This window comes from Apteryx rowi, unplaced genomic scaffold (assembly GCF_003343035.1).
Source record: "Apteryx rowi isolate R43461 unplaced genomic scaffold, aptRow1 scaffold_17, whole genome shotgun sequence".
NCBI classification, from domain to species: domain Eukaryota; kingdom Metazoa; phylum Chordata; class Aves; order Apterygiformes; family Apterygidae; genus Apteryx; species Apteryx rowi.
In genome coordinates this window covers 929,751-955,170 of record NW_020447974.1, presented here as the reverse complement: position 1 = coordinate 955,170, position 25,420 = coordinate 929,751, and the positions used below count along the sequence as shown (strand labels likewise).

Here is a 25,420-nt window from a genome sequence, read left to right as displayed (position 1 = left end):
CAGGAGGCAGACCTCCCAGGYGCCCAGCCGAGGGGTGGACAGCTCCAGGCGCTGTCTCCTAGTGCATAGTGGGGCTAGTGTTTGAGACCCTGCTCTCAAGTGCCTGAGGAATCCTCCCTTTAGGAGAAACGTGCCTGTGCGAAGAGCATGGCAGATGAAGGSAAGAGGAAGCCGCTGGGCCTTCCCCAGCCGGTTACCTTGGTCCGTGATGTATGCTGTAGCTGACGTGGATGGAGCCACCTGACAATATAACCACTTGTSCGTGGCTCTGAGCAAAGCTATACGGGATGACATGCTGCAGACATCATGAAGCAGCCAGACCAATCCATCCTTATAAAACTGCTGCATGCAAATACCAACACTTTAAATGGCAATTAAGACTAGAAATGGATTGCACTTGTTTCCCTTGAACATATACACACATCCTTTTTAAAAAAAATTAAGAAATCAAAATATATTAAAAAAAAAACAGTCATAGGGACTTGGGATTTCCCTGCTTTGATCAAAACACAAGRAGAGGAAAATATGGACAGTGTGATTCTAATCACTGAATTTTGTCAGCATCCAAAATCATTTGGCTTTGGAGATGAGACTTCTTTCTACTCATGTGACTTGATGCTGCAAGCCCATTATCACCCTAGTAATCCTCACGTTTTTAAGGGCTATTTACCTAAGACCATGCAGAGTTATGACTTTGTTACAGAATTTGACATTTTTTAATGGAATATCAAAGCTTTTCACAGCAAATCCTGCATGGATCTAGGAAAAATCTCAGCAAGACTCCCTCATGTGTTGTGTTTTTCACTTGTGAAGAAAAGGTTTTAGCCTTAATCTGAGGAAGGGAGGGAGAGATGGAAACTAAGGACTGGGAGCTCTCCAGGGAAGTAAACTGTGGATCCTGTACTTTAGACCCCAGTTCAGCAGAGCACTTTAGAAATTATTTTAAGTGGGATCTAGGTGTACATTATTCAGTTAGGGCTCAAGTATGAACATCAGAATCCCCCAGAAACAGTGCTGCCTGGGACCTGCTCATTTCCATTACAAAAGGCACAGAGGGAGGGTTCAGCTGCTCGCTTGCACTGCAGTTAGGCTCAGGAAAATGCCAGGCTCAGGGCAGTATGCCAACCAGCTGCTCCCGGGGCTACCCGCTTTCTAGCCCTGGGTGCCCAGCTGTGCAGCAGATCACAGCTCTCCCCTAGGTCGGGCGTGCAGCACAGTGACGCTGACCCCCGCAGTCCCTCTGCCACCACAGCTCTGCGAGGAGAGGCTGGTGTTTTGCAGGAGCATGTTAGCCCCAGGGAAATTCCTGCAGCTTTCTGAAAGCAGTGGGATCAGTGAAACACCTAACTGGAGTCTCCCTTAACTCTTGCAGTATGTTTAATTTTGACCAAAAGGAACCTCTGGCTGCTCATCAGAGACAACAGTTGGCAGTATAAAGTAGTGGTAGAGAATAATGTTTTAGACTGTGAAATGCATAAAATAAAACATTATGGACTAAATTCCTACTAAAATTTTTATGCTGTTGAGCATTGGGGTTAGCTGCTGCTTCACAAGAATTTTCCACTGGCTTAAGAACATGTACAGGAACTGAATTAAGGCCCTGATTTAGCAAAGCATTTGTGCATATGCTTAAATCTGCCCTTATTCAGCTAAGTACTAATGCAAATACCTAAGTGCTTTATGATACAAGGACAAACCTGAATTGGTCTCTATAAAGGAAAGTTAAGTAGTTGGTACAACTACGTTCTTACTGTTTTTTCCTGGTAGCACAGCTGCTGTCCTGGATTAACTATTTAATTAATCTTCATCTAAAAGGTCCTGAGTTCTATGACACTAACAAATGCACATAAATACCAGAACTAAAAAAGGTCAAACACATGGCTCAAAGCAAAACAAATATTGCTGTAAACTGTGTGTTCTAGTAACAAATAAAAACTCATTGGACTAGAAAAAAGCTAATGTTTAAGGTATCTAGGATTGGCAATACTACTACTACCTTCCATTGTGAAGTAAGGTTAACAAATCAGTGTAGCATTGTGAAATGATCCTCCTAGCGAACCTCAGCTTATGTAAACAAGTAGGCTTTGACAATGCTTATACACCTAGGCGTGATCCTGCTCTTGGACCCGCATGGGCAGAGACCCACACGAGGTAGCAGGGCTCTGTCAAACGCAGAGTTCCTGCTGTCCAGGTTGGAGAGCAGGAGAGAGGCCCGTGGGTGTGATCCTGCAAACCTGCACTGGCATTACTGGAGCATCACATTGAATTCAGCAGGACTACATACATAAGTTAGGATTATTCAAAAACATAAGGCATTGTAGGACTTGGCCCTAGAATTCCCATTTTAAGCAGAGTATCCCTTATCCATACACAAGATTATATTTTAACATGGCAAAAAGTGTCTAAAATAAAGGTCAATGTCACCATATGTTATGCTCAGTAACACCGTAACATTCTGCTTATTGGCTTCAGATATTGTAAAACAATTTTTTCATTAATATCAAACCAATGATCAATTTTTCTCATAAAAGTTGAATTAACTGAAAGTTAAAAATGATCAGGCTGCATTTTCAAGGTTAAAAGGAAACATTAACGGAAATGAGCAACTCCCATTATAATGGTTTTCCAGTGTCTTCCCTTCTGACCAGTGAACACTGAGATTGCAGTTGTTGGCTGCCTCCAGTCGTGTTTTGCATCCTCTCTGGCATGGCTACTGCCGCTCTCCTTCCACTCGCTTTTTCCGAACTGCACCAGTAGAACAAGGGAAGAGTGTTCGCTMTTGCTTTCCTGAGAATCTAAGCATTTTTCTCAGTGGTACTCTACACTCCCAGTAACATGAATAGGAATGAAGGGGCTTCTACAAGTATTCTACTAAAAATTAAAACAAAGGATCTGAGTGAAAGAAGTGAATTCTAGCTCAATTTTTATCTTAGTTCTTGCAGAGAGAAACCCAAGCTGAAGCCAGTGAGGATTTGCCTCAGTGGAGGCATCCCRGTTTGACACTACAGTTGAAGTGGAATTGATTAGTAACACATAGGGTCCATTTTTACTGTAAGCTACTCCTGCCCAGTCAGCTCCTCCGTATTTCRTGTATTGAGCATGCAGGGCAAAGCACATCACACTTACTCRGGTAGAACGTGCAAAGCTTTATTTTTTATTTTATTTATTTATTATAGTCTTTGCCTGTGTTTGGTCACTCAGGCAAGTAAGTCTTTCTAGTTCCCTTGTTGACCAGGCTTGGCTCTCTCTACTTACTGGCCAGAACAGCTGACTGGGCAGCTGGGAAGCCTGGGTGCTCCAAGGGAAAGGCTCACCTTTCCTGGGAGAAGAAGAATAGTGGCTCTTAATCACAATAAGATCATTGCTATCCTCTACTCTTGAGGTGATGGAGGTATGCATCACCCCTTTCATATAGCAGATTGGACATTACAAAGTTAAAAATCAGTCTTACGTATGGACAGGAATAGCTACGTCTAGGCAAGTCGGGGCTTGGCTCACAAGAACAAATGATGAGTGGATGTAGTAGCATCTTACCCAGATCATTGTTTTTAGTGATAGCTGCTGCCACCCTGGTTCTTGGCCCTTGCTTTGTGAACTGGTATCCAAACTTGAGAATCTTGGAGTTCTCTTCCAGCATCTTGGCAATCTCCATCTCTACAGCTGTCCCCAGCTGCTGCCTCTGTTGGTGATGAGATGAAATGCCCCCAAAAGAAAAGAAAATACTTAATCTCAAATGAAAGAGAGAGAGAAGTGGTTATATTTCAGTGTCATACTGCAAACTCCAGGGAATCCCATCTCTGGAGATTTTGCTCTGGGTTTTGTATTTGGCTTTGACTGGTTTTATTTAGATGTTTTCCATTGTTTGGTTGCATGGGCATGGGACATGAGCTGCAGAATAAGCGAGCTGCCAAAGGCTGCCTTGCCTTTGCCAGACCCTCTGGGAGAACTTATGGAATCTGTCTGGAAGGGAAACAAAGCAGACTCAGGTTCAGTGCTCTCTCTTTACCTGGTTGTCAATTTTAATCTCTGTCAGGGATTCGTTCTCTTTTAGTGCATCAATCAGTGCCAGAATACCCGTCCCAGTGATGAAATTGGATTCTACATTCAGACTCTTCAGCGTTTTGTTCACTTTCAACATATCTGCAAATGCCTGAGGGGCCAAAAAGAGGGAATATGAGATCAAATTCCTGAAAGCTTCAGGAAATAACAGAGAAGCTGCAAAACGTGGCTTTGTACCTACAAAGAAAGAAAAGACAAATAGGCTCCGAATAACATAGAGGTGGAACAGAATAGATTACCCTGCCAATATGCATTGTCACAGGGAAATTCTGCAAGGGAAAATGAAGGATGCATCCTACAGTAGACATAGGCCTACTTGAAAATTGATATTTTTTTCCAAACAGTGTTTATACTTACAATAGCTACAGGGTCATTGCTTCGAGTAGCTGCAAGGCTGAATGTCTTCACATGGATGTTGCTTTCCAGAGCTTTTGCAAATTCTTTCAGTGTTGGAATAGGAATATTCTACATTAAGAAAAAGATTATATCCAGTAATCAGGAAAGCTAGTCATGTCAGTAGACACCGATTCTAATTATTACCAGACTGACTGATTAACAGCCACATGCAATAGTATGCAATTTAATCATCCTCAGTGCTTTTAAGAGTATCTCAGAGTGGACAACTCATTCTTCGCTCATAGCTGCCCTCCAAGGCCCGCTGGAGGCCTGYGGGAGGACGCTCTGTCTGTCAGCACCACCTCTAATCAGGTCAGGCCAATGCAAGCACGTGACCRATCTCTGAGCTCCTTTCCTATTTTGCTGCTGGTTGTTCAGAGTCGCCACATCCCAGCCACTTCTCTATTTGCATGTGTGGGCTAATTGAATTAGGCCAGTGATGATTATGTAGTGCCCATGAGATATCTTGCTTTACGAGCTGCTAAAGAAGGGCAGCCAGAGGGAATCACCCCTTGGGCTTTTAATTGGTATCTAATTCAATAGCAGGCATCGATGACCTTGGAGCCTCTAGAACAATTCCCTCCACAGCCCTTTCCTGTGTGTCCTGCTTTTCCTGTACCGGAAAGAGAGAAAAAATTTGAAGATAAAAGACAAGGGCTTTGGAAATATTTCAGTAAACCCTCCTATGATGACAGAAATGAAACCACAGCATCTACCTTTATGTTGTTCAGATTAACTTCTACAAGACTAGGATCGTTTGCTTTTATCCTTTGTAAGCTTGCTTCCACATTGGTTGGGTTAGGTGGCTCCTCAAAAATGGGCTTGACCTTTTCACCTTTGACCACATCTGCAACACAAGATCTCATTAAATTTTGACATGAGAAACAGGCATCCTCAGAAACRGTCAGGCTTTTCAACTCTCATTTAGGTTTGTACTGTAGTGTTCAAGCAAGGGTTTATAGGAACCAAAAAACTTGTAACTAGGAGGATTAGATTTATATCCCTGCCATGCCATCTTCACCTTCTGGGCATCCAGAAGCATGGTACTTGGGAATGCAGTCACAGTGGCTGGGCAGCATTGTTGAGGGAAAATTCCTCCTTTATGCACGAAAGTCCCAGTGCAACTAATTTGAGCCAAAGCAGCTTTTAAGACTACTGTATAAGATGTAATATACTGCAAGGGCTGCTGTGTTCTTAGCCTTAAGTCTGCAAAGCAAGGTGCCCTCAGAACATAACCATTACATTAGTGAGAAAACATCTCTGCACCTCACAAATAGACTGTGCTAACGTAAAGGAACATGGTCAGGAGGCCCCTCAGTTTCCTCCTCTAGTTTGATGCTACCAGCCTTACTATAAATTCAATTAACTCTTGTAAAATTGCAGCATCTGCACTTTCTAAATAATAAAACTATCAAAGAATGAAAAGCAAGTCTGTCTGCCAACACCAGGATTTATGAAGTCTTTGAGTATCTGTGCTCCAGAGATACAATTTTTAATGTTGGCAGCTATGAGCTATAAATACTCTTAGAGATGCATAAAAATCATAGCTTAGAACACAATTAGTACTTCTAATTCCCAGGCATATAGTTGTGGAGATTAATTTATAAGCCCTGACCACCCAAGCCACTAGAGGCAAGAAAGGAATATGTTACTGACCACAAGTATGTTTAAACCCTTTTGTTTTACGCAGCAGACAGTGAGTTATTTTGCAGTCTTGTGCTCAAGTCTCAATGTACTATGCATTTCTGTTCAATGCCATGGGTAAAGTTCATCCCATATTATGGGCCAACAAAACCAAAATATTTTTTAAAGCCCATGCTTTTAGTAAAAATGAAGTGATACATAAACTGTGAGCTGGCTTTTACTCTGCTTGCTTGTACCTCGACCCATTTTTGCTAATTCCCTGAGAGATCTCACATATGCCTGCATAATACTTCAGCCTTCCTAGCGAGTTGGAAATTGGAAATTGCTAGTAAAATGCATTTAGAGCATTTACCACATCTTAGATTCATGGCTAAAAAGAACAGAAAAATCAGCAAAGCATTTTTGTACTTGTAGAAACAGCCTGCTGAGCGGGGAGCCAGGGAGAGACCTGGACCCGGTCCTCAGGTTCGAGATCCCATTATACCCAGTCTAGAGTTAGCAGTAGTTTTCTTTTTTTTTCTTCTACTTATTCTTGCTTCACAGGAGTTTTATCTTGTTTCTTTAATCATGGTACTGTTTTGCCATATTAACATGCAACTTTTGAGATGTGTCTCCTTCTTCTCCTGAAATGTTTCACTTGGCTAGGGAAAGGTATTGCTTTTGGACCAAAGAACAAAGTGATCTGACAGGGTGATTTTCTGGTGTTAAATCTGTGATTGGAGCATAGTTTAGCAGACTCACATAGCTAACATTTTGACTCAGTACAACAAAAATAGTCCCAAATCTATGTGGATTAGTAATGCATGCAGTTGCCTGTTAAGAGATAGATGGCAGCTTGTACAGGGCCCCACTGTGGGGGTTTGCAGAGCAGTCTTAATCCTGAGAAAAATGAAGAGACATGGTGTCCTGCCTACTTTCCCACCTCCCCTTCCTTTAGGGAAGGATGGAAATGAAAGTCCTTGGTAACGACAGCTGCTGTTCTCATGGCCTTGCAAGAAGAAAGTATTTTTTGAGTACTGCTTCCTGTAAATTTAGTAAATTCTACAACTTTGTCTTGAAAAGCAAAGTTTAGCCTGCTTATATCCCTGAGCTTGGAGGTGAAGAGCTCTGGATCTAGGCTTGGCAGCTTTTAAATCTAGGACAAGAAAAACTTGGAACTCACACTTACATGTTTCTTCCCCTCAGTGTCCTGTCAGTTGTTGAGCTAAAATCTGATACGCCAGAGTATATTTTATTTAGTGTGAGCATTTCTGGTTTTGTTTTTAATAACTACTTTCCTACTTTCTGTTTTTTTTTTTTTTCCTGAGTGATTATGCTTTCTGTGGACTGTACCTAAGGAGTCACATAATGGACAAACTATAAAAACATTTAAATATGCCACTACTGATCTGAGGTGGAAGTAACAGATCATACAGAGTAGCCAGGGTAGTAATAGTGTCATACAGTCTTTGCATGACTCTGAATGCAGATTAATGTGAATTTGGCCAGAGACATGACCTTGCCAGAAAATCTGCCGAGCTAGAGCCTAAAAGTTACAAGTCATTCTTCAGTTACATAAATATATATACTCAGGGTGAGATGGTCTCACCTGCATTGTGGCCTTGTGGCCATCTCTTAGCTACAGTGCAGTATGTTTTCTGTCTCATGCCTAAACTAAAGTGGAATAAATAAATAAATAAATAAATAGGCTTCTTAAATGCTCCCACTCTTTCAAGCACCTCCGCAGAGCTAGATGTGGCTTCCTAGGAAAACAAAGCTCCTTATTAATGATTTATTTGCATTTCATTGTTGTCATTATAGATAATGAATTTTTAGATTATATTTACTTTAAAGAGCTCCCTTTCATGATTAGTTGGATCAATCAAGGTAAGTAAGGTCAAGTTACACTAAACTAAATTAGACCAATAGACCCAACCTATAGCTGTATAATTCCCTAAAGATGACATATAGCCCACAAGAGAAATCTGCTTGCTTACTTCTCACGCTTCCTTTTCCATCTTTACTGCGGGCTCCTCCTTCGTCAAATTTTGGGTTGTTGACCATGTTGTGCACGCCAAGAACAGCTACAAATGTGTAAATAACAGCAAGAGAATACAATATTAATAGGAGAAACAAATTTGCAGAAAAATGTCTGCTACAAATTCTAATTTAGGTCTCTAAACAGATAACCCTTATAAAATTGTGACTCTCTGATTGCTTGTTGGGTGACTCTTTAGGGTTTAAATACTAGAAATGTAGACATTTTTAATATAGGTCATCGAACAATCATTGCAGTATGCATATCATAGAATCATAGAAATGTCAGCTGGAAGGGACCTCTGGGCGTCATCTTGTCCAGCTTCCCACTCAAGCAAGGTTGTTGCCAACACTAACCAGGTCAGCCACGGTTTTGTCTAGCTAGATCTTCAAACATCCAAGGATAGAAATTCCACAATCTCTTTGGGCAACTCATTTCAATGCCGCTCTACCCTCCTAAAGAATTTTTTTGCTAATGCACAATCTGAACCTCCCATTGCCCCTTGTTCTATTGTCTGGCACAACCGAAAAGTGTTTGATTTTATATGTGGTTAGCTTAATAGGTTTGCATTCATTGTAATCATCCTGCAGTTTCCCAAAGAAGAACATGGATGCTAACATGCTTGGGGAAAAAAAGAATATATTCCAGTACTTTAAAATAAATAGTGAGGATATAAACTATTATGAGAGAAACGACAAAAGAAACCAAAACTCCATAAAAGAAGCTGTAGGCAAAATTATCTTTCATACAAATTAAATTCCGTAGTGTCAGAGGATAAATCATGCAATGCTTGCTGATACTTCTCTGATTAACTGTCTACTTGGACTTTATTCTATAGGATCATGCAYGAATTAAAAGTTATGGACTTAAGGTAGATTTTTACCTTTATCATCAGATTTTTGTTATGAAAAATACTTTTTGTTCCATAAGCAAATGACTTTTTAGTTGCTGCTGCAGTCTATTTTCAAAACTCTCTTCAGTAGGTGTGTTATTCATTGTTGTTCATTAGACTTTGTTACCTATAAATTCTAGCATGAAATACTGGGTACTGATCAGAGCTGAGCAAAAATTGGAACTTCATTCTACGGAAGAAGTGCCAGCTGCATTGTAATTCTGTGATTCCTGTGATACACCACATTGGATCAATCAGAGCCAAGACTATGATGCATCCAGAAATATGTGGTGTAGCCAAGAATCACAGAAGAAAATGGTGAGATAATGTCCTTCAATGGGATAATAAACTCTTCAAGAGCTTAAGTTTAATGTTGATCTAACCCAAAATAAAATGCTTTAGATTAATCAAATACACTGAAATATTTTATTTAGATTTTCCTAATGAAAAACAGAAAATTGTCAGTGGAGTTGAAATTCTCCCACTAAATCCTTGTAYAGACAAGAGCCACAAGGCATATACCATGCACCTCAGACTGCCAAGGGAAGGATCCACTTCAACTGGGCTGAAGAGGCAGGAGAGGACAATGGTTCCATAGGGGTCTCTCAGCTCTGGCTTGAGTAGCCCTTGCTGGTTTCCTTCTTCCCAAGTTAGGGATTCAGATGATCTTTTAGGAGTATATTCAGATGACATACCCATGACATGAACCCTTGAGAGCCACAGACAGCCCAAGAACTATAGATTGGCCTTTTGTATTGTAGGTTTAAATCTTTATTCATGTTTATGTGAGAGGATTCACTTCAGATTTATCTCCCATGTGCATACTCTGGAACTCTAGGTTCTGCTTGGGATTAAAGGAAAAGAATTAGAAGTGGTGAGGATAAGCCAGGCTTAATCAGTGTGCATGTAACTCAGAGGCAACCAGTTTTCCTGATTCAAGGACATGGATTCCAAATTTCCTCATGGAAACAGGATCTTCATCCATCGCATCCTCTGACCTGTCCATACTGCCACGTGGGGTGTTAAGAGTGGAGAGGGGGTAGCAGTAGTGCACTGCAGACAACGTGGATGCAGTGGCATCAGTGGTCTCCACTAGAAAGCAAACACCCCAGTCTGCAGCCTACCATCTTCACCCATCCCTTCCCCAAACCGCATTAGCTGGTATATCTTCTTCCCTTGCCTGCCACATCGGTTAGAAGTCAATGAGAGAGGGGTAAGGAATGCAGCAGCTATCAAGTCATGCATGAAGTGCTCACAAGCAATGTGTGGCCCACAGGTTGGCCCATGTCTGTATAGTGAAATAGCTGGTTCCTGGGAGATGATAATGAGACACTCTTGGAGGAAGGTCCAGGCAGAGGAGAACTAGTGTAGGGATCATTAGCTAACCTGCAAGGTCATAGAGTTCAGTGTCTGAAGCGCTGGCCAGGGCTTCTTCTAGTTCCGGATCCAGGGTCACCTTCTCTTCTGTACGAGTTTCTATGGGCTTTTCTTTAGGGATAAATATTTTTCCTAAGAGAAGAAAAAAGTCAGCATGAGAAATGAATTATTGGGACAACTCACTTGCCTCCTGGCAGTGGAGGGAATAGGTCTGTGACAATGGAACTGCTTGGAAATATATCAAGTGCATGTTTTCCAGTTTCTTTCTTGGTGCTATCCTCAACACCAGGATCTTAAAGAGTCTAAAAATAAAAGGTACAGACTTCTGCTCTGTGTGGGTGATTATTAATATAGGAAAAAATTTCCTAAAATCAATCCCCAGGATTGGTGACAGCTGGGATTTTTCTGAAATGCTTCCTGTTGGCTTAAATAGGCAGAATCAGGTTTACACAAAAAGCCTGCAGAAATCTCATCCTTATATTTATATGAGGCACCAGAGGCAATTAAAAACATCCCAGTACAGGAACCTTTCAGTTTACCAAATTTCATACAAGATCCTGAAAACTCTGCAAAGCTGTTCTCCTGAAGTAATGCAGTTTAATTCCCAGCCTTTCCATCAGTATCTCCCCTCTTTGTTTCCTGGTGATCATTCACATAAACCGCCTTCTCCTGATCACCTGTGCAGGCCTGAAAAGTCTGAACTGAACTGAACCACATCTTCTGAGAAAGGCCTGACCTATCTATTTTCTGTGCTTCATCTCTCCTCATGTGCCACTGTTACACTGGTGTTAGCAGGTATTTCCATGCAACATTCCCAAAAGACTGAGATCATCAGTCCTTCTGCTGAAAGAAGAAAACTGTAGGATAAATCCGGAAACAAGACAAAACATCAAACTACTGCTTTGTCCTATTATTATACTCAATATCAGCATTGTAATGATGCAACTGCAAAGGCTTCTACTGAGGTCCTTTAAGTCAGAGTTAGGGCTGCACTTCAATCACCAGCAGTGCCGCAGCTTTTCTCCCACTCAACACTTCCATGTGCCAAACCCATACAGTAAGTAATACATTAGATGATGCTATGTGCAACAGATGGTGTCATTGCTCTGATAATTCTGTGAATTTCCATTTTCTGTTGTCCACAGCTGAGTGGTTCCCCTTACCTTTGTCCCTTACAACCAACTTTCAAGCAAGCTTTAGTTAATGCCGTTGTAATGAAGCTGTGATGACCTTTGGATGCAGGTGGCTTTGACCCATTGTAAACTTTAAATTGTCTTATTTGTACAGCTCTGTATGATCTAACTGAAATGCTTGAAGCACATCCTATGGTTTCCTGAAATGGTTCTAAAATAGTTTTATTTTCACTGTCTCAGTGATGTTATTTTCTCACCATTAATAAGTACAGTTCTGATATTAAGTGTTGAAGTATAGACCCTCTGCCACTGGCTTTTCGACACTGGCATCCTTCTGTAACTTAAATCTTTTCCCATTATGGTCCTAAGTATCATTTTTATGCAGATAATACCCAATTCATTTATCTCATCTTACAAGTCTGTCTGCAGCAATCTCTGTATGGTCAGCTTCCATGAATGAGGTCATTGAATAGGCTCAGAAGAAATTTTAATGGAAATTTCTGAAATTCTCTTAAGGTTTACTGATGCAGAATTTGACTTATTTACCTTAAAGATATTTGTACTTAGGTGAAATAATTTCTGAGGACAAAACTGGACAGAAGGTGATGTAGAAAAACAAAGTATATTTTATGATTAATTTTTCCTATGATATTTTAAGCTAGCCTCTTTTCAGGAAGAGGCTCTTAGAAGATAAATCCCTTGTGGGCCAGAAAGTAAAAATCATTTTCACCTTCACCATTCACTAGGTGATATGAATCAGAGACAGCAATATCAAACAAAAGTCAAGTGAAAATTTGGGGGGAGAAATACTCTCACTCTGTGAAGATAGGTTAGTCATGCTCTCCAGATTTTGTAACAGYGCAAGTGCTAAGATTAAAGACTCTCTCAGCATTACCATGTAATCTTAAGTGTTGGAGGGCAGCCTGCAAGACACCATCCACTGAGAGTTAACTTTATGCCAGCTTGGCTGGTGAGGATAAGGACAAGGACAAGGAGACAATTCATGAATATGTTGGGAATTTGAAAACAACCATTAATTGGAATATCTGAGTAACAGTCAATAGTGAGGGGTACTGGCTGTAAAATGTTCTTCCTTCCGGATCACTGGTGGGTCTCCACAAATTTCAAGTAATCAGTAGCTGCTAACACCTTGAGGGTATCCTACCTATCTGTATCCTGACTGATCAGATTATCCCCTCTGCTTCACAGGGGCACAAACTAATATGAACCATCTCAAGCAGGCAGTAAGTGATTCTCCAAAGATGAGACCCAGACCCCAGCCAGACTGTTAACAAATCCTGACACAAGTCTCTGCTTTCACACTGGTCTCCCCACGGCACCCATCACAGGGAACCCCAGACCCCCAAATGTCTCACCGGTGTCCTGCTCCTGATTCACGGCAGTGCTATTCAATCCAGAGTTCCCTTAGAAGAGCTTTGCAGAGGCATCTCTTCCCATGTAATGCTAAAAACTGTCTAGGGAGGAGTGACACTTCCATTCCAGAATCTCAAACTGATGCAAGTGGAGGCTAAATAATATTTGATGTGGACATAGGACCCCACGTCTTAGGTAACCTGAACATGGTAAATATTTCAGCTGGTGCTTCCCTATGTACTTTGGAACTGGATGGACCAAGTATCCTGTATATAAGAAATCCAGGGCTAATGGAAACCAGTACAGGCAGTTTGGGTTCGTACTTTTTCCAGGCAGTTCACATGTATCGGAATACACGGTTTAAGCATTTGTTTCAGGCATGTGTAATTCTTGGATGGCAGCCCAAGTCTTTTTTAAATGTGCATATGACTCTCAATGATAGTTTCATTTAAAGCATTCTTGGCAAACATTTCAGAAAAAAAATTCTATTACTGGTTAGATTAAATATTTAAAAGGGTAAGGTCATGTCAAAGACGATAATATATATCTTTAATATATGTGGGCCTTGCTGGCATCCAATGGCTTTATAAAAATATTCTTTTTCAGCTATCTAGATAAGAACATACTTTTACATTAGCCCACTGTGAAGAGATTCTGTAGCATAACAGAATCAGGTTAAAAGAGTTTATGCATTTAGCACATTATTAGAAATTAATTACCTTTCTGCCAAGGCCAAAAGTGTGTGCCTGTGTTTACAGACAGCTATCGACCAGTTTTCTTTCATTATTTTGAGGACAGAGTTTAAAGATCCAGGAGGTGCCTCCTGGTCCCACATCCATCATAAATTCATTACATAGCGCCATCGTGCAATTCAGTGACAAAAAAAAATGCGGATTCTGGCTTGCTTGTTTCAGTGGTCCTCGTGCCAGTTTGCAGCTGTACTGTAGCTTAAATTTAAAATGTATTATTTGTACATACTTTGAAGCCTAGGAAGAATAATGAAGGGTTTTTTTATTTTAAAGTGAGATTTTTGAAGAAAGGCTGCTCTTCTTGGTACTCTTTGTATTGCTGTTTATATTCATGCTATGTTGAAGGTGTTGTATGAAGTATTCTTATATATCTTCATGGTATGAAGATGCTTTATTAGAACATTCCATGGGAGATGAATAATGTTGGCTGTGTTACATTTGCCTCCAAAATTCTTAATATTCTGTACTGAGTCTTAATAATAATACCCTACCTTTCTACCAGTGAAAAATGCAGTGACAAGTTATGTTTTTACATGTCATACTTGAGCAACTTCAATGTTAATAACACTAAGTTAAGCATATTTATGTACAGAAATAATATACTCTTGTGTTTAACTGCAAAAAAAATCTCCATTTCAGTAAAAATAAACCAGTAAGCAATAAAATACCATTGCATTTTTACAAATGTACAGAAATCCAAAATATCTGGAGTCCAAAGTGCTTTTTTTGAACATGAAATTGTCAGTGTAAATCAATTCCAGGGAATTCTCCCTTTCCTTCTGTCAAACTGGGATAGCTGCCTGTGCTGCCCTGGATGACGACTGAGGTGGCCTATATAACCCAGGGGACTTCCTGACTGTGAGTGCAGCAAGTAGAGGTTTGTCCTGCTTCAGTATAATAGCAGACTATTCCAGTGTCACACACTGCACAACTTCTGCTCAAAGTGAAATAGGATATGGTTCATGTTTTGCTCAAAAGAGACTGGGGAAAAAAATCCATTGAAAAACAGAAAGAAGCAGTAAAAAGGACTGAAACAAATACAGAGAGACTGAGAAAAGCAGAGTGAGATAAAAGGAAGACAAATACTATGAAAAGAAGAAATACACTGGGTACAGTCATAACACCATTGACATAGTTTTGCCACTGGGTTGCAGCAGGCTGTGATTTCCTGCATTACGCAAATACCCCCTTTAAAGCAAAACTGAAGTAGAGCAAGGAAATTAGACGTAACCCTAGCTCCACCTTCCTATCCAGCAATAGTTAACTACACAATCACATATGCACATCTAAATATGTAGGAAAAAATGTATTACTTCAGCAGGGAACTACTTCATATGTATTTTCCTAAAGTAAGTTTATATTTATTGTTGTTTATAGGGAAGGAAAAAAAAGGAAACCAAATAGCGAAATTGGCAGGATTTTACCAGTATGTCCATAAAAAAAGTCAGCTTGAGGATTTCATCTTCATCTGGAGTTTATAGCATTTGTAACATCATTTCTGGTCTGTCTCCTCTCTGCCCTGCTTCTTATGTCATTAGCTTTGCTTCTTATGTAATTAGACTTTTGCAAATAGATACAAATTGCCACCATTTTTATTTAGTAATGTTTTGTTCCCACCTTGCACAAGCCAAAATGACTCAACAAAGTGCACAGCAATGGGAAGTAAGTCCACTGATCTTAGCTGTAAAAATGTCCTTTCTATGTTTTATTAAGGACAGTTACTTAATTTTATAATACAAATACATTTTCCACCATAATTGTAAAATAACAACGTCCTTTCTTTTTCCTATAAACTGTAATTCAGATTATTGTACTTTTAAGAAAATGTCTCGTTACATTCATTACTTCTTATTTTTCAATGAATCATTGACTAGAGTGAGTTCCTGTTTATTCTCAGCTAGTAGTTGAGAATGTTGCACTGCCCTTAGGAGTGAAATTCAATAATCTTGGGATTCTGCCTTGCAGAAATCACAGACACACAGTTCACTTTTTCCACTTGCACTAGTCTTTCCTTTTGAGACTTACTTAAATTCCTCTCTACAAATATTCTACAAAAATGTAATTAAATTAATTCTTACCAGGAATACATTTGAATTATGAACAAGAAAAAAGGCCAAGGTCAAAGAAGTTTGAAGCTGCAAGCTAGTAGTAATTAAAACGCAGTATTGTAACTGCTGCTCTACTGTTACTCTTGGGTTACTGACTGCATATTAGATGCCTAAAAAATTATGATAAAGGAACAGGAAGGTTGCAAAGTTAAGCTTTCCAAAGTCACTAAAGCTGTCGCTGTGCATAGACACAAAGAACCAAGTTAAAGCTGCCCAGCATCCTTGCCTGCGATCAGCACGTTTGGTTTCTGCCATGTTAACAAGACCCTTTTAGGACTGCTTCAGAAAAGCAGACTTTCTCAAATAATAAGTAAAAGCGAACCCATAACCTTTAAAACAGAAGAAATCCCAGAATTTTTTCAGACCCTCACATGGATCACCAGAGCAGTCMGGATCCCTGTGCTCCCACAACCATCCTCAGGATTAACCCCTGGATTAACTCGGGCACTGACAGGAGCCAAAAGCTCTTCGTCTGTGTGCAGTGTCAGTAGAGGGGGACGGACCCAGCTCTGCTGCTGCGTTTCACCTCCTCTGGCACATCGGAGAATATTGAAACTTGGGCAAAACCAGATTCCGCACTAATTACGTACCTCTGTCCTCTTTCCTCCCACCCTGCGTAGCCTTTTTCCCTCCGTTCCTTTCGCCGCCTGTCGCCTCCCCATCCCGGGGATGCGGCTGCATCTCTCCCCTCACTCTGAATATCTTCATTCTGCTCCTCCAGAACGAATCCCTCCACCGCTCTGCCCCCGTGCTGGCTGTTTCGCCCCTCTTCTCCTTGCAGGGCCCTCCAAAGGCCGGGGGCCGCGGTGGGCGCCGGCGAGCGTCCCCCTGCCCGCCGTCGTGCCGCAGCCGGGGCCTCTCCGACGAGCAGCGTCGCGGACGCGCAGCGTGGCCGAGCCAGGTCCCGCGGGGCTGCCGCGGTGGCCTGGGGGCTGCCGGCACGTGGGGGCAGGAGCTCTGAGGGCATCACATCGCTAATACCCACTGCAGGGGGAATATCTGGAGAATACGACAACAAACTGGATGTACAGAAAGTACAGTATTTTGTAAAATGCCACATTCAAGCGGGTGTCCCTGGGGATTGCAGAGGGCACACATTTCAGGGCCCCTCTTCAAAGCAGGGAGGCACTGCAGCTCATAAAAACAGCTGGAAACGTTTACTCTACATGGCTAAAACAATGTGTTTTCTCCTAATCTTGTTCTTGGAAACAGCTGAGTCCTTTTTGCTGACACTTTCTAAAAAAATTCAGCCTGAGGCAGAATCTCAGCATGGGAAATTTCAGTGTGAACTGTGTGAGTTTGGCAAAGTCACAAGCARCTAAAACAGGGTCTTACAAAAGAAAGCAGAGAAAGACATTGACCATAGGCATTACTGTCAGCAGCAGCAGCGGCACTTTTAGTGTTTTAAGAGAATAACATCAGTCCTAAATTTAAGCCTCGAAGAACAGGAGGAAGGTGACAAAAATGTAAACACATGTATTTCAGCTTTGGGAGTGAAAAGGCTGCCTCCGTCAATCCAAAAAAGATACCATGTCTCTAAGTTAAATCATAATGTTCTTATATGGGGTCTGTTACAGAAACCAAAATTGGAATTCATTAGCATCTACTCTATTGCTGTGGCCTTCTGAAAATGACTGTCATCATTACTAGTGCTGAGTATCGATACTCTGCCTGGCACAGCACAGCACACGAGATAGGTGGTCTCTGCCAGAGCAACTGAAAACGGGTTTGGCCAAAAGCGTTCTGGTTCAGTCATCGTTTTCTTCCTTTTTGCTTTTATCAGTTGGCTGAAAATGTTAGCATTTAATCACATACAAGTGTGTTCCCCTTCCTTTTCCAGCCACAAATAATAATGGCCCAATCCACTGGAGTTTTTCCATGACTTTGATGAGAACTGGATCAGATCCAAAATGAAGTGGTTTGGCAAGGATTAGAAGACCTTGTAGAAAACAGGGATAATGCTGAAGGATTGAAACARCAATCCTTAAAGCAATTAAAAAAGGCATAGCCAACTTTTCATATCTAATGATATTTCACAATAACAGAACTTTTTTTTCAATTACGTCTCATTAGTATCGTGTAGTAAGAGAACCACTGCAACAAAGCAGAAACAGAAATGTCGTTAATAGTATATGTTTATATTACAGTAGCACTCAGATCTTAACTGAGATCAGATGTACATGCACTGAGTAAGAAAAAGCCTCTGGCATGTCGCAACAAAGATAAGCAAAGAATAGAGGATTATTATTCTTTCTAAAATTGGACAATTTGGGGAAATTTGGGGACAATCACACAAGAAGGCTGAGAGACAACTGCAAAAAGGTGTCAAGTGCTAACTGAGATGCTAGGACATAAAATTATCATTTCCTCTTTCTCAGACCTTTCTGCCTTGAACAGTAACTCATGTGTTCTCATTCCTGTTTCTTCTCATAATAGTCATGTAGCATTGACATTGCTGTTTAACATTTTGGGCCTGTAACATTAGCCTGCTCTATCCCTGACTTACCAACCTTCCCTTTTTATTCCTTAACCTTTCATGAACTTGCAAATGATACAGAAAAGGCTTTATAGTGATCTCAGTGTGATAACCAGTTGTTCCAGCTATATATGTTAAACGCAGTGAGTCAGTCTGCATTACTTCTGTAGTTCATTGGCTTCTATGTAAGGATTTCTAGAGCATCTATCATAAATAGGAACTAATCCAAAAAATACACAAAATAAACACTTACAAACTGCCAATCGCTATGGCTACAATACGGCGTGCTCACTCCCTCGGCCTCCACTGCTCATGAATACCGAAGCCGCTGTTTATGGGAATGGCTGATTAACCAGCTGTGTTGCACGACAGTTCTTGAAAGCCACCAGAGCTTTTGCATGCGACAGACGGGCGCAGACACTTGTGACGGGGACACGCAAATGACGTACCCACTCCCTGGCTCGTGGAGGTGCAGATCGGGGAGAGGCAGATGCCTGAAAGGTCAGTGGGGCTCCGAGAACGCGGGGTAAAGTGGTCTGAACAAATGGTCCGTTGGGGTGCGAGCCCATCAGGCTGCGACCGCTCTGGTCCTCGTTCAGCACAAAACTGAGGGTTTCATTGCAATTTGAGAGCTATCCCATACAAGCTTAAAATCTTCCTTTTGTACAGCAATTAATGTAGGAAGTTACCAAGCCAAAATATGGCAGAGGGCCAAAACTCTAATGCTYGCCATACGTTTGGTTGTTTTTGCCAAACACTTCAAACCTCTCAAGAACATGATTACAATCAAAACCAAGGCAATTCTCTGCACGACCAACTCCCCCGAGCTCATATTTAACACTTCCTGCATTCTAACCACTCTCAAAATCTCCATTAACCCTGGAATTTGTTTTGGCTTGTTTTCGAGCACAATCAAAACCTTATGGTTGTTTTGAGCATATAAAGACCAACACAGGCAACTGAATTTTGTCCTTCAGCAGTTGTTTGGTACTGCTTTTTGTTCAAGAACTCTCCAATAAAACATTAACCAAAAAAAAAAAGAAAAAGGAAGGCAGAGACACTGGATAAAAAATAATGATGCATCCCGGACTCTTCTGGAAGCAGGTTATTTCAAATGCCACCTTCTTTTCAGCTCACCACTGAGTTTCCAAGTCAGTACCAGCTTTGCATGATAACCATAGGAATGGGCAAAAGTGTCACTTAACATATGGTAGAAACATTCCACTTCCAAAATTTGAAAAAAATAGATATTTTCCCAGTGGAAGGCAAATATCAAACTACAGTGACAAAAGCTGAAACAACACTTGACGTATTCTAATGCTACTAACACACAAATATCCTCAGGTGGGAAATAATGCCAAATGGCCTATTGGCATCCACACCTCCCGTTTCTATTTATATACAACCATATGCATTTTGGAGCTCTCCCAGTGCTTAATTTTTAACTAGCAGAATTACTTTAAAATTAATTTGGGACTATTTATAGTATGGCTACATTAGAGAGCTGCTATAAGGTAAAGAAATCTTTTAATGGGCATATATTTAATGTAATAATAGAAATATTTACCAAACTGTAAAGGTACTTTAGAGTCCATCACCATGCAGAAGGTGAAAAGTAAGCTCTTCCCCAAGAGATACTCTTCTAAAGTTTCTTATGAGGACACATTTTCAAAATGTAAATTATTTATCCTGGACTAATTATTGAGCTTTGAAAGAATGTCAATTATTCTCTAATTAAAGTGACTTAAAATCTAACATACAGTATCATATGCTGGAGAGGCCTTTGCAGGATTGTTTTATTTCCCTGCACAGAAAATATCTTACTATAAATGAAAGTCAACTCACTGATGTTTTAATACAGTCACTCCATTACTGCTTCTTCAATCAAGTTTGCCAAAACAAATAACGCCGCAGTTCGAAGCACCGATTCTAGATACGGAGCCAGCCATGCACGCCTGGCCTTTAGGCAGCATTCAGCACATTTCATCACGTCCACCCAATCAGCCAGATTATCATACAATTTGTAGGAAGACTTCAGCAGGTGTTTATCTGGCAGATGGAGATTTCAGTCGTCTGTTTTCCGAGACTCAGATTCTGAGCCTTAGAAATCGTGATGTCTTTGCAGGGCAGAGCAAGGGAAAGGAGAAGGAAGGGAGGCAGCAAAGCAAAGCACAGTGCTTGAAATCTGGTTGTCAGTCTGTAGGAACCTCCGTGCCAGGCAAGCCAGAGRGCAGCAGAAGAGAGGCACTAGGACCAATCTAGGACACGCCAAGCTCAAAATAAAAAGATTCTTTTCCAAAGCCAATTCCTTGAAAACAGCACAAAAATGATGCTGCACAGTCTATCCAGTTCTCAATTATCAAGGTACTGAACACAATGAATTGTATCAGGTTCAGATTAATTCAGTTATTTCTAATGTTAACAGAGAAGCAAAGAGTATTTTCATGGCATGTGGCCTTTCAGTTCAATGAAAATTTATTAGAATTCTTTGTGTTTAGTTTGTAATTGTAAAATGATTGCATAAAGCAAGGAACACATGGTTGTTTTCATGTGATTTAATCTGCTAGGGCTAATATTAAGGATTTTGTCTGGGATAAAGAACTAATACGAGAGAACAAGAGAAACTGAGGGAGTAATTCCCTTAGCCTAAAATGCTGTAAAAAACCCTCATAATCATAATAATTCCTAAAACTGTAACTGATGTAAATGATCACAATGAAACAAAAAACAAAGTAAGAATAGCTTTAAGTGCCAGGATGTCTGAATTCACTCTGTGCTGAGGGATAACTGAAATGTGTGGTTATTTGTGTTTGTAGAACAGTGGTATTTCCACCAGAGACACCAGGAATTAATAAAGAGCATTAATAGGAACTTTAAGGACATCTGGGGGCAAATTAAAGAATAATGCTGCTTTAGCCTCATCAAAAGAAAACTCAGGTAGAAGAAACATCCCAATATGCAGAATAACACTGGCATGGACAACACAGCGGTTAGTTTTACGCAGATCAAGTGTGTCCTGTGGGTATATACAATTCCATGCACCACTGTTTGCTTTTTGTATACGTTTCAGACATGCTTAGAGATCTCAGACATGGCTACAACGCAAAATGGCACAGCTTAGCCCTAAGCCATTAAAGATCAGCAAGGTGAGACCTGACTGATGGTGTTGGTATATATACGCAGAGCCTTCCAGCAGTGACTTGTATTGCGTTAACACGATGGTCTATAAGAGACTGGAAAAGAAAAGCAATTGGTAATAAGTTCATGTGACAACGAACCATTTTCCTTTCTGTACAGTATGTGCCTGATTGCGCCTGCTACCTGCAGGATCCCTGCAATGCTACTGTATTTCAGCAGGCTCAGCATCAGCCCTGTGAATAGCATTAAGCACAAGTTCTGATGGAGGAAAACCTAGGGAAATGAAAGTGCTGCATGATAAAAAATGCGTCAATCAGATCTAGCTGAAAACTGTCCCTATTCTCCAAAACCATTGTTTCAAAGCGTGAAAATACAATGTCATGATAGTAACAATAACTCAGCCTGCAAATGACATTTTATATCCTTTGTAAATAGTAATGATACACAAAGTAAAAAATGTTGCTCTTGACTCTCCTGAAATACCTGCTTACCTTTAAGCAGGTCCCATTGAAATAACAGGAAATTTATCGGATGTTTGGAAACCGGCTGGACTTAAGTTCCTTCCTGAATGAAGGGGTGGCCTGAGGTGGGTGTTTTTGTCCACTGTATACAGATGAAGAAAGGGAGGTAATGGTGCTAAAAGAACACTGTCTACTTAAAAACATGACTGTAACTACCCTAAGGTTACCCAACCAATGTCTGAGTGATTAGAATTAGTTTTTCCTGTTTTTCTCCCTTTTTTTCCCCTGTAGCTGTAGGACAAAGGGAAACAGAGAAACTGTGGGAACAGCATTGCCAGATGTGCTAGTAAACAACTGGAAAAATACTTATTTTTTTAAGTGCACTCTCTGAACTATTACTTACAGTGATTGCAAATAAAGCTTACTTAGAAAGGTATTTGAGACTTTTCCTCCTAACCACCTCCCCTAGTACAGTACCCATGCATGGGCCTAAGGCTTAATATAGGAGTAGTCCTCGTTAAGTTGATGAAGCTACCTGGGACCGTGCTTAACTTCAGGCGGAGGCATTTGCTGGACGGGAAGCTGCTACTCCAGCCCTTTGCTGGGTTGGTGTCAGCGTGTTCGCAAACCCCCTCATGGGCCTGATCCAAAACCTGGGATTATAACTCCAGAGGGGCCAGGCAGACCAGCCCAGCGCAGATAAAACCACCGCTTTACCTCCTCTAGCAACAGCTCTGACTCCGGCTCGTGAGCCTCACCCTGCGCAACACGGCCTCCGCCGCTTTTGCGCCGGCCGCTTTCACAAAGCAGCCGCGCAGCCCTGCCTGCCCGCGTTCAGGTGGCTCAGCGCTCGACGCGGAGCCGGCGACGGACCGTACCTTTCTTTTCCCCCGTAAATGGTACAAAGTCTTCTCTGTCCTTATGCTCGAGCGCTTGCTTCTCCAGGTACGAAAGGAGGCGCTCCCTGTCAAAGGGGCCGGTGGCAGCTTTGGTGGTCTGGTCCTTCTGCCGGAACCCCGCGGGCAGCAAGGCGTTCTGCGAGCACCGGGAAAGACAGCCACGGACACACAGGTGATGGCGCAGTTTCACATAGGGTCCCACATTTAATTTCAGTAGTGTTTTTTTTTTAAGTGAAACTATTCTTTGCATGTTACTTCACATAAGGCTCTTTGGTGACGGCAGTTATACACATTATTCAAATGTAATCATTAAAATCAGTATCTTCAGGCTTCTCACTTCTGCCACCTCGGAATATTTTTATTAACCGTATTTACAAGCCTAGCACCAAAGACCTGAGCAAGATGAGAATCCTTTGTGTTGTGCCTCCTACAACCATATAGTTTAGAGTCCAGGTAAGTGGAACAGGATATGTTTTCTCTACCTTTCCTCTCTTCATTTGTTCTTTTGCCCATTTTTACCCCTCTCTTTTCATTTTTCAAAAAATTAATGTCATTCTAATGCTGTTTCTTGGACTTCAGAAATGAGTAGAACGCGCCGAAAATAACTGGTGAATTATGCGGGGTGTGCAGGAAGCGAGCAGGCGAAGCCCCGCTTTCGCCAGGCAGCTGTGTGGCCGTACGACTGCACCTGCATCGCGGGAGGCAGGAGCATGCACAGGGCTCCGCGTTTCTGCCCAGGAAACGCCAGAAAGGCTGCCGGCACACGGGCCAGCAGCGCACACGCAGTAGAGCCACCGTGCTGGGGCTGCCCCGGGGCGCTGCCGAAGCGCTGCACAGTTGGCCGGCGCGCGCGCGGGGAGGCCGGTGTGCGGCAAGCGCCCGGCCGCTTCTGAGCTGCCAATGAACCCCAGGGGCTGCGTTGACTTGGGCACCACCGCCGTGTCCGGAGTGGTACAGCTGCACTGCACGCCGGGGATCGGCTACAGAGGCACTGTGGCTTTTTTTCTGGAATGCGCTGTTTCCATTTGAGCTGCCAGATACCTGAACTTACCCGAAAAACACACTGAAAAGGTGGCTGTAGTGGAGAGAAGTGGGCAGAAGGGAGGGGAGGACTCTAAAGCCCACCCTTAACCTCCAGGTAAATGTGTGCTATAAAACTACARCCTATAAACCTATTGGTTTTTCGCACTTTACTTTGTCTCCAGAGTGAATGAATTTTATCGGACAGATTATCTGCTGGTTTTCAAACTCCCACATCAGCCCAGCAGCTTTTGTGGCAGGTACAGGCAGACTTCCCACAAGAACACGTGGGCCCTTAACCCACTGCTGTGGGACCGAGCGGTGCCCAGGCCAGAGGTCTTTAGGCACTCTGCAACAGTCTCCTCAAATATCCAAATTATCCTTGTTCTCTAGAAAATGACAGCATGTAGCTGAGTCTGCCTTTCCTAAATCATGCCTAAATATATTCTCCTCAGTTAAAAATATCTGCGTTGAATGACATAGTCAACAGATTTCAGAAGTTCCAAAGATCCAATCTTCACAAACACCCATTAAGTTTGTTTGTTTATTGCTGGGCTCAGAAATAGCAGCCACATAAGGCGTCTCATCCTACTGCCGTGTACAAACATGATTAAGATTTACAGCTCAGACAAGCTCGTGCCTAAATAGACGAGGGATGGAGGAGGCACCGCGGCTTGTACAAAAGCAAGTAGTCCATCACAGCAGGAGCAAAACCAAAATGCCCCTAGCTGAGCTGTTCATCCTTCAGAGCACACTGCCTCTCCCGTGGCACAACGCAAATACCAAATGCTGCAGAACATGGCATTTGCAGTCGATAGCATTTGAAATATTAGTCCCCTGGCCCCTAGCACTAACCTCAGGATCAAGGTCGTCAAGAACATGTTCTAGCTGTTTCAGTTCATCCTCCGAGAGTTTGCTGAGTATTTCATCTTCGTTGATATTCTTGTATTTCTCCAACTCTTTGCGGAAGGGCAGAGACATGGCTCCTGCTGCACTGCTCAGCGGATGCTTCTCTTCAGGGTTTCGACCATTCGGGAGCACTGCGCGTCTCGTGGTTTCGGTCGCTGTTAACAAGAAGGCATTTTGAGTGTCTCCATTTAGCAGATACAGTCGTAAAGGGCCCACATGCTGAGAGTCGCATTTACACTTTATTAATGAAAACAAAGAAACAAAATGTTCTGGCTCAGCTCCGGGGTGTGTGTGTGTGTGTGTGTGTGTGTGTGTGTGTGTGTGTAAGTACTAGGGCTGGCTAGGCAGCAAGTATCCTAGGAACAGCAAGGACTGGTATATTCAGGAACTTCAAGGTTCATGGCAAAGAGAAGCTTTAAGACTTGCATAAGAAAAATATTGGGAGCTTATCCTTTGTTATAGAGATAAATCTGTTTTATTTAATTTGCTTGGAAACAGAGCATCTGCTTGTTCTTTTGGCTAAAGGGATGAAAAGGATCATAGCAAAGTGGCAGAGTCATAGGAAACAGTCCAACACCGACAAAGAAGAAACAAAACATTATGCCTTGAGGTATTCCGTCTTATTCCAGCTTTGCCGATGGCTAAAAGCTTACCCACATCATTATGGCCGGCTTTTTGGTACATCTTGGCTACCTGAGAAGCCTTAAAGTATGCTGGTTTGTAGCAGTAATTTGTAACCAATTTTTGCTACAAGTGGTAGCAGTTGTC

The 25,420-nt window shown here is 41.8% G+C and overlaps 1 protein-coding gene across 2 annotated transcripts; it reads right to left on the bottom strand.

The window, feature by feature from the left end:
- Positions 1-2,710: 2,710 nt before the first annotated feature.
- LOC112963481 (tropomodulin-2) lies at positions 2,711-24,796 on the bottom strand. Of its 2 annotated transcripts, XM_026060566.1 has the most exons (9): positions 24,599-24,796; positions 22,703-22,859; positions 10,395-10,517; positions 8,076-8,162; positions 5,172-5,302; positions 4,417-4,524; positions 4,007-4,150; positions 3,535-3,679; positions 2,711-2,745 (listed from the first exon to the last, which is right to left on the bottom strand). In XM_026060566.1, exons 1-9 carry the CDS (start codon positions 24,722-24,724, stop codon positions 2,711-2,713), a joined length of 1,056 nt encoding a protein of 351 aa, XP_025916351.1. In that variant the 5' UTR covers positions 24,725-24,796. The 2 variants fall into 2 exon arrangements, with proteins under 2 accessions (XP_025916351.1, XP_025916352.1); XM_026060567.1 differs by lacking the exon at positions 4,417-4,524.
- Positions 24,797-25,420: the final 624 nt, after the last annotated feature.

Excerpts from the sequence above, each read along its gene's own strand:
- LOC112963481 (XM_026060566.1), bottom strand. The coding sequence starts at position 24,724 with ATGTCTCTGCCCTTCCGCAAAGAGTTGGAGAAATACAAGAATATCAAC. Across the intron at positions 8,163-10,394 it reads TGAACTCTATGACCTTGCAG|CTGTTCTTGGCGTGCACAAC; the intron begins GTTAGCTAATGA and ends ACACATTTGTAG. Across the intron at positions 4,525-5,171 it reads TTAATCTGAACAACATAAAG|AATATTCCTATTCCAACACT; the intron begins GTAGATGCTGTG and ends TTCTTAATGTAG.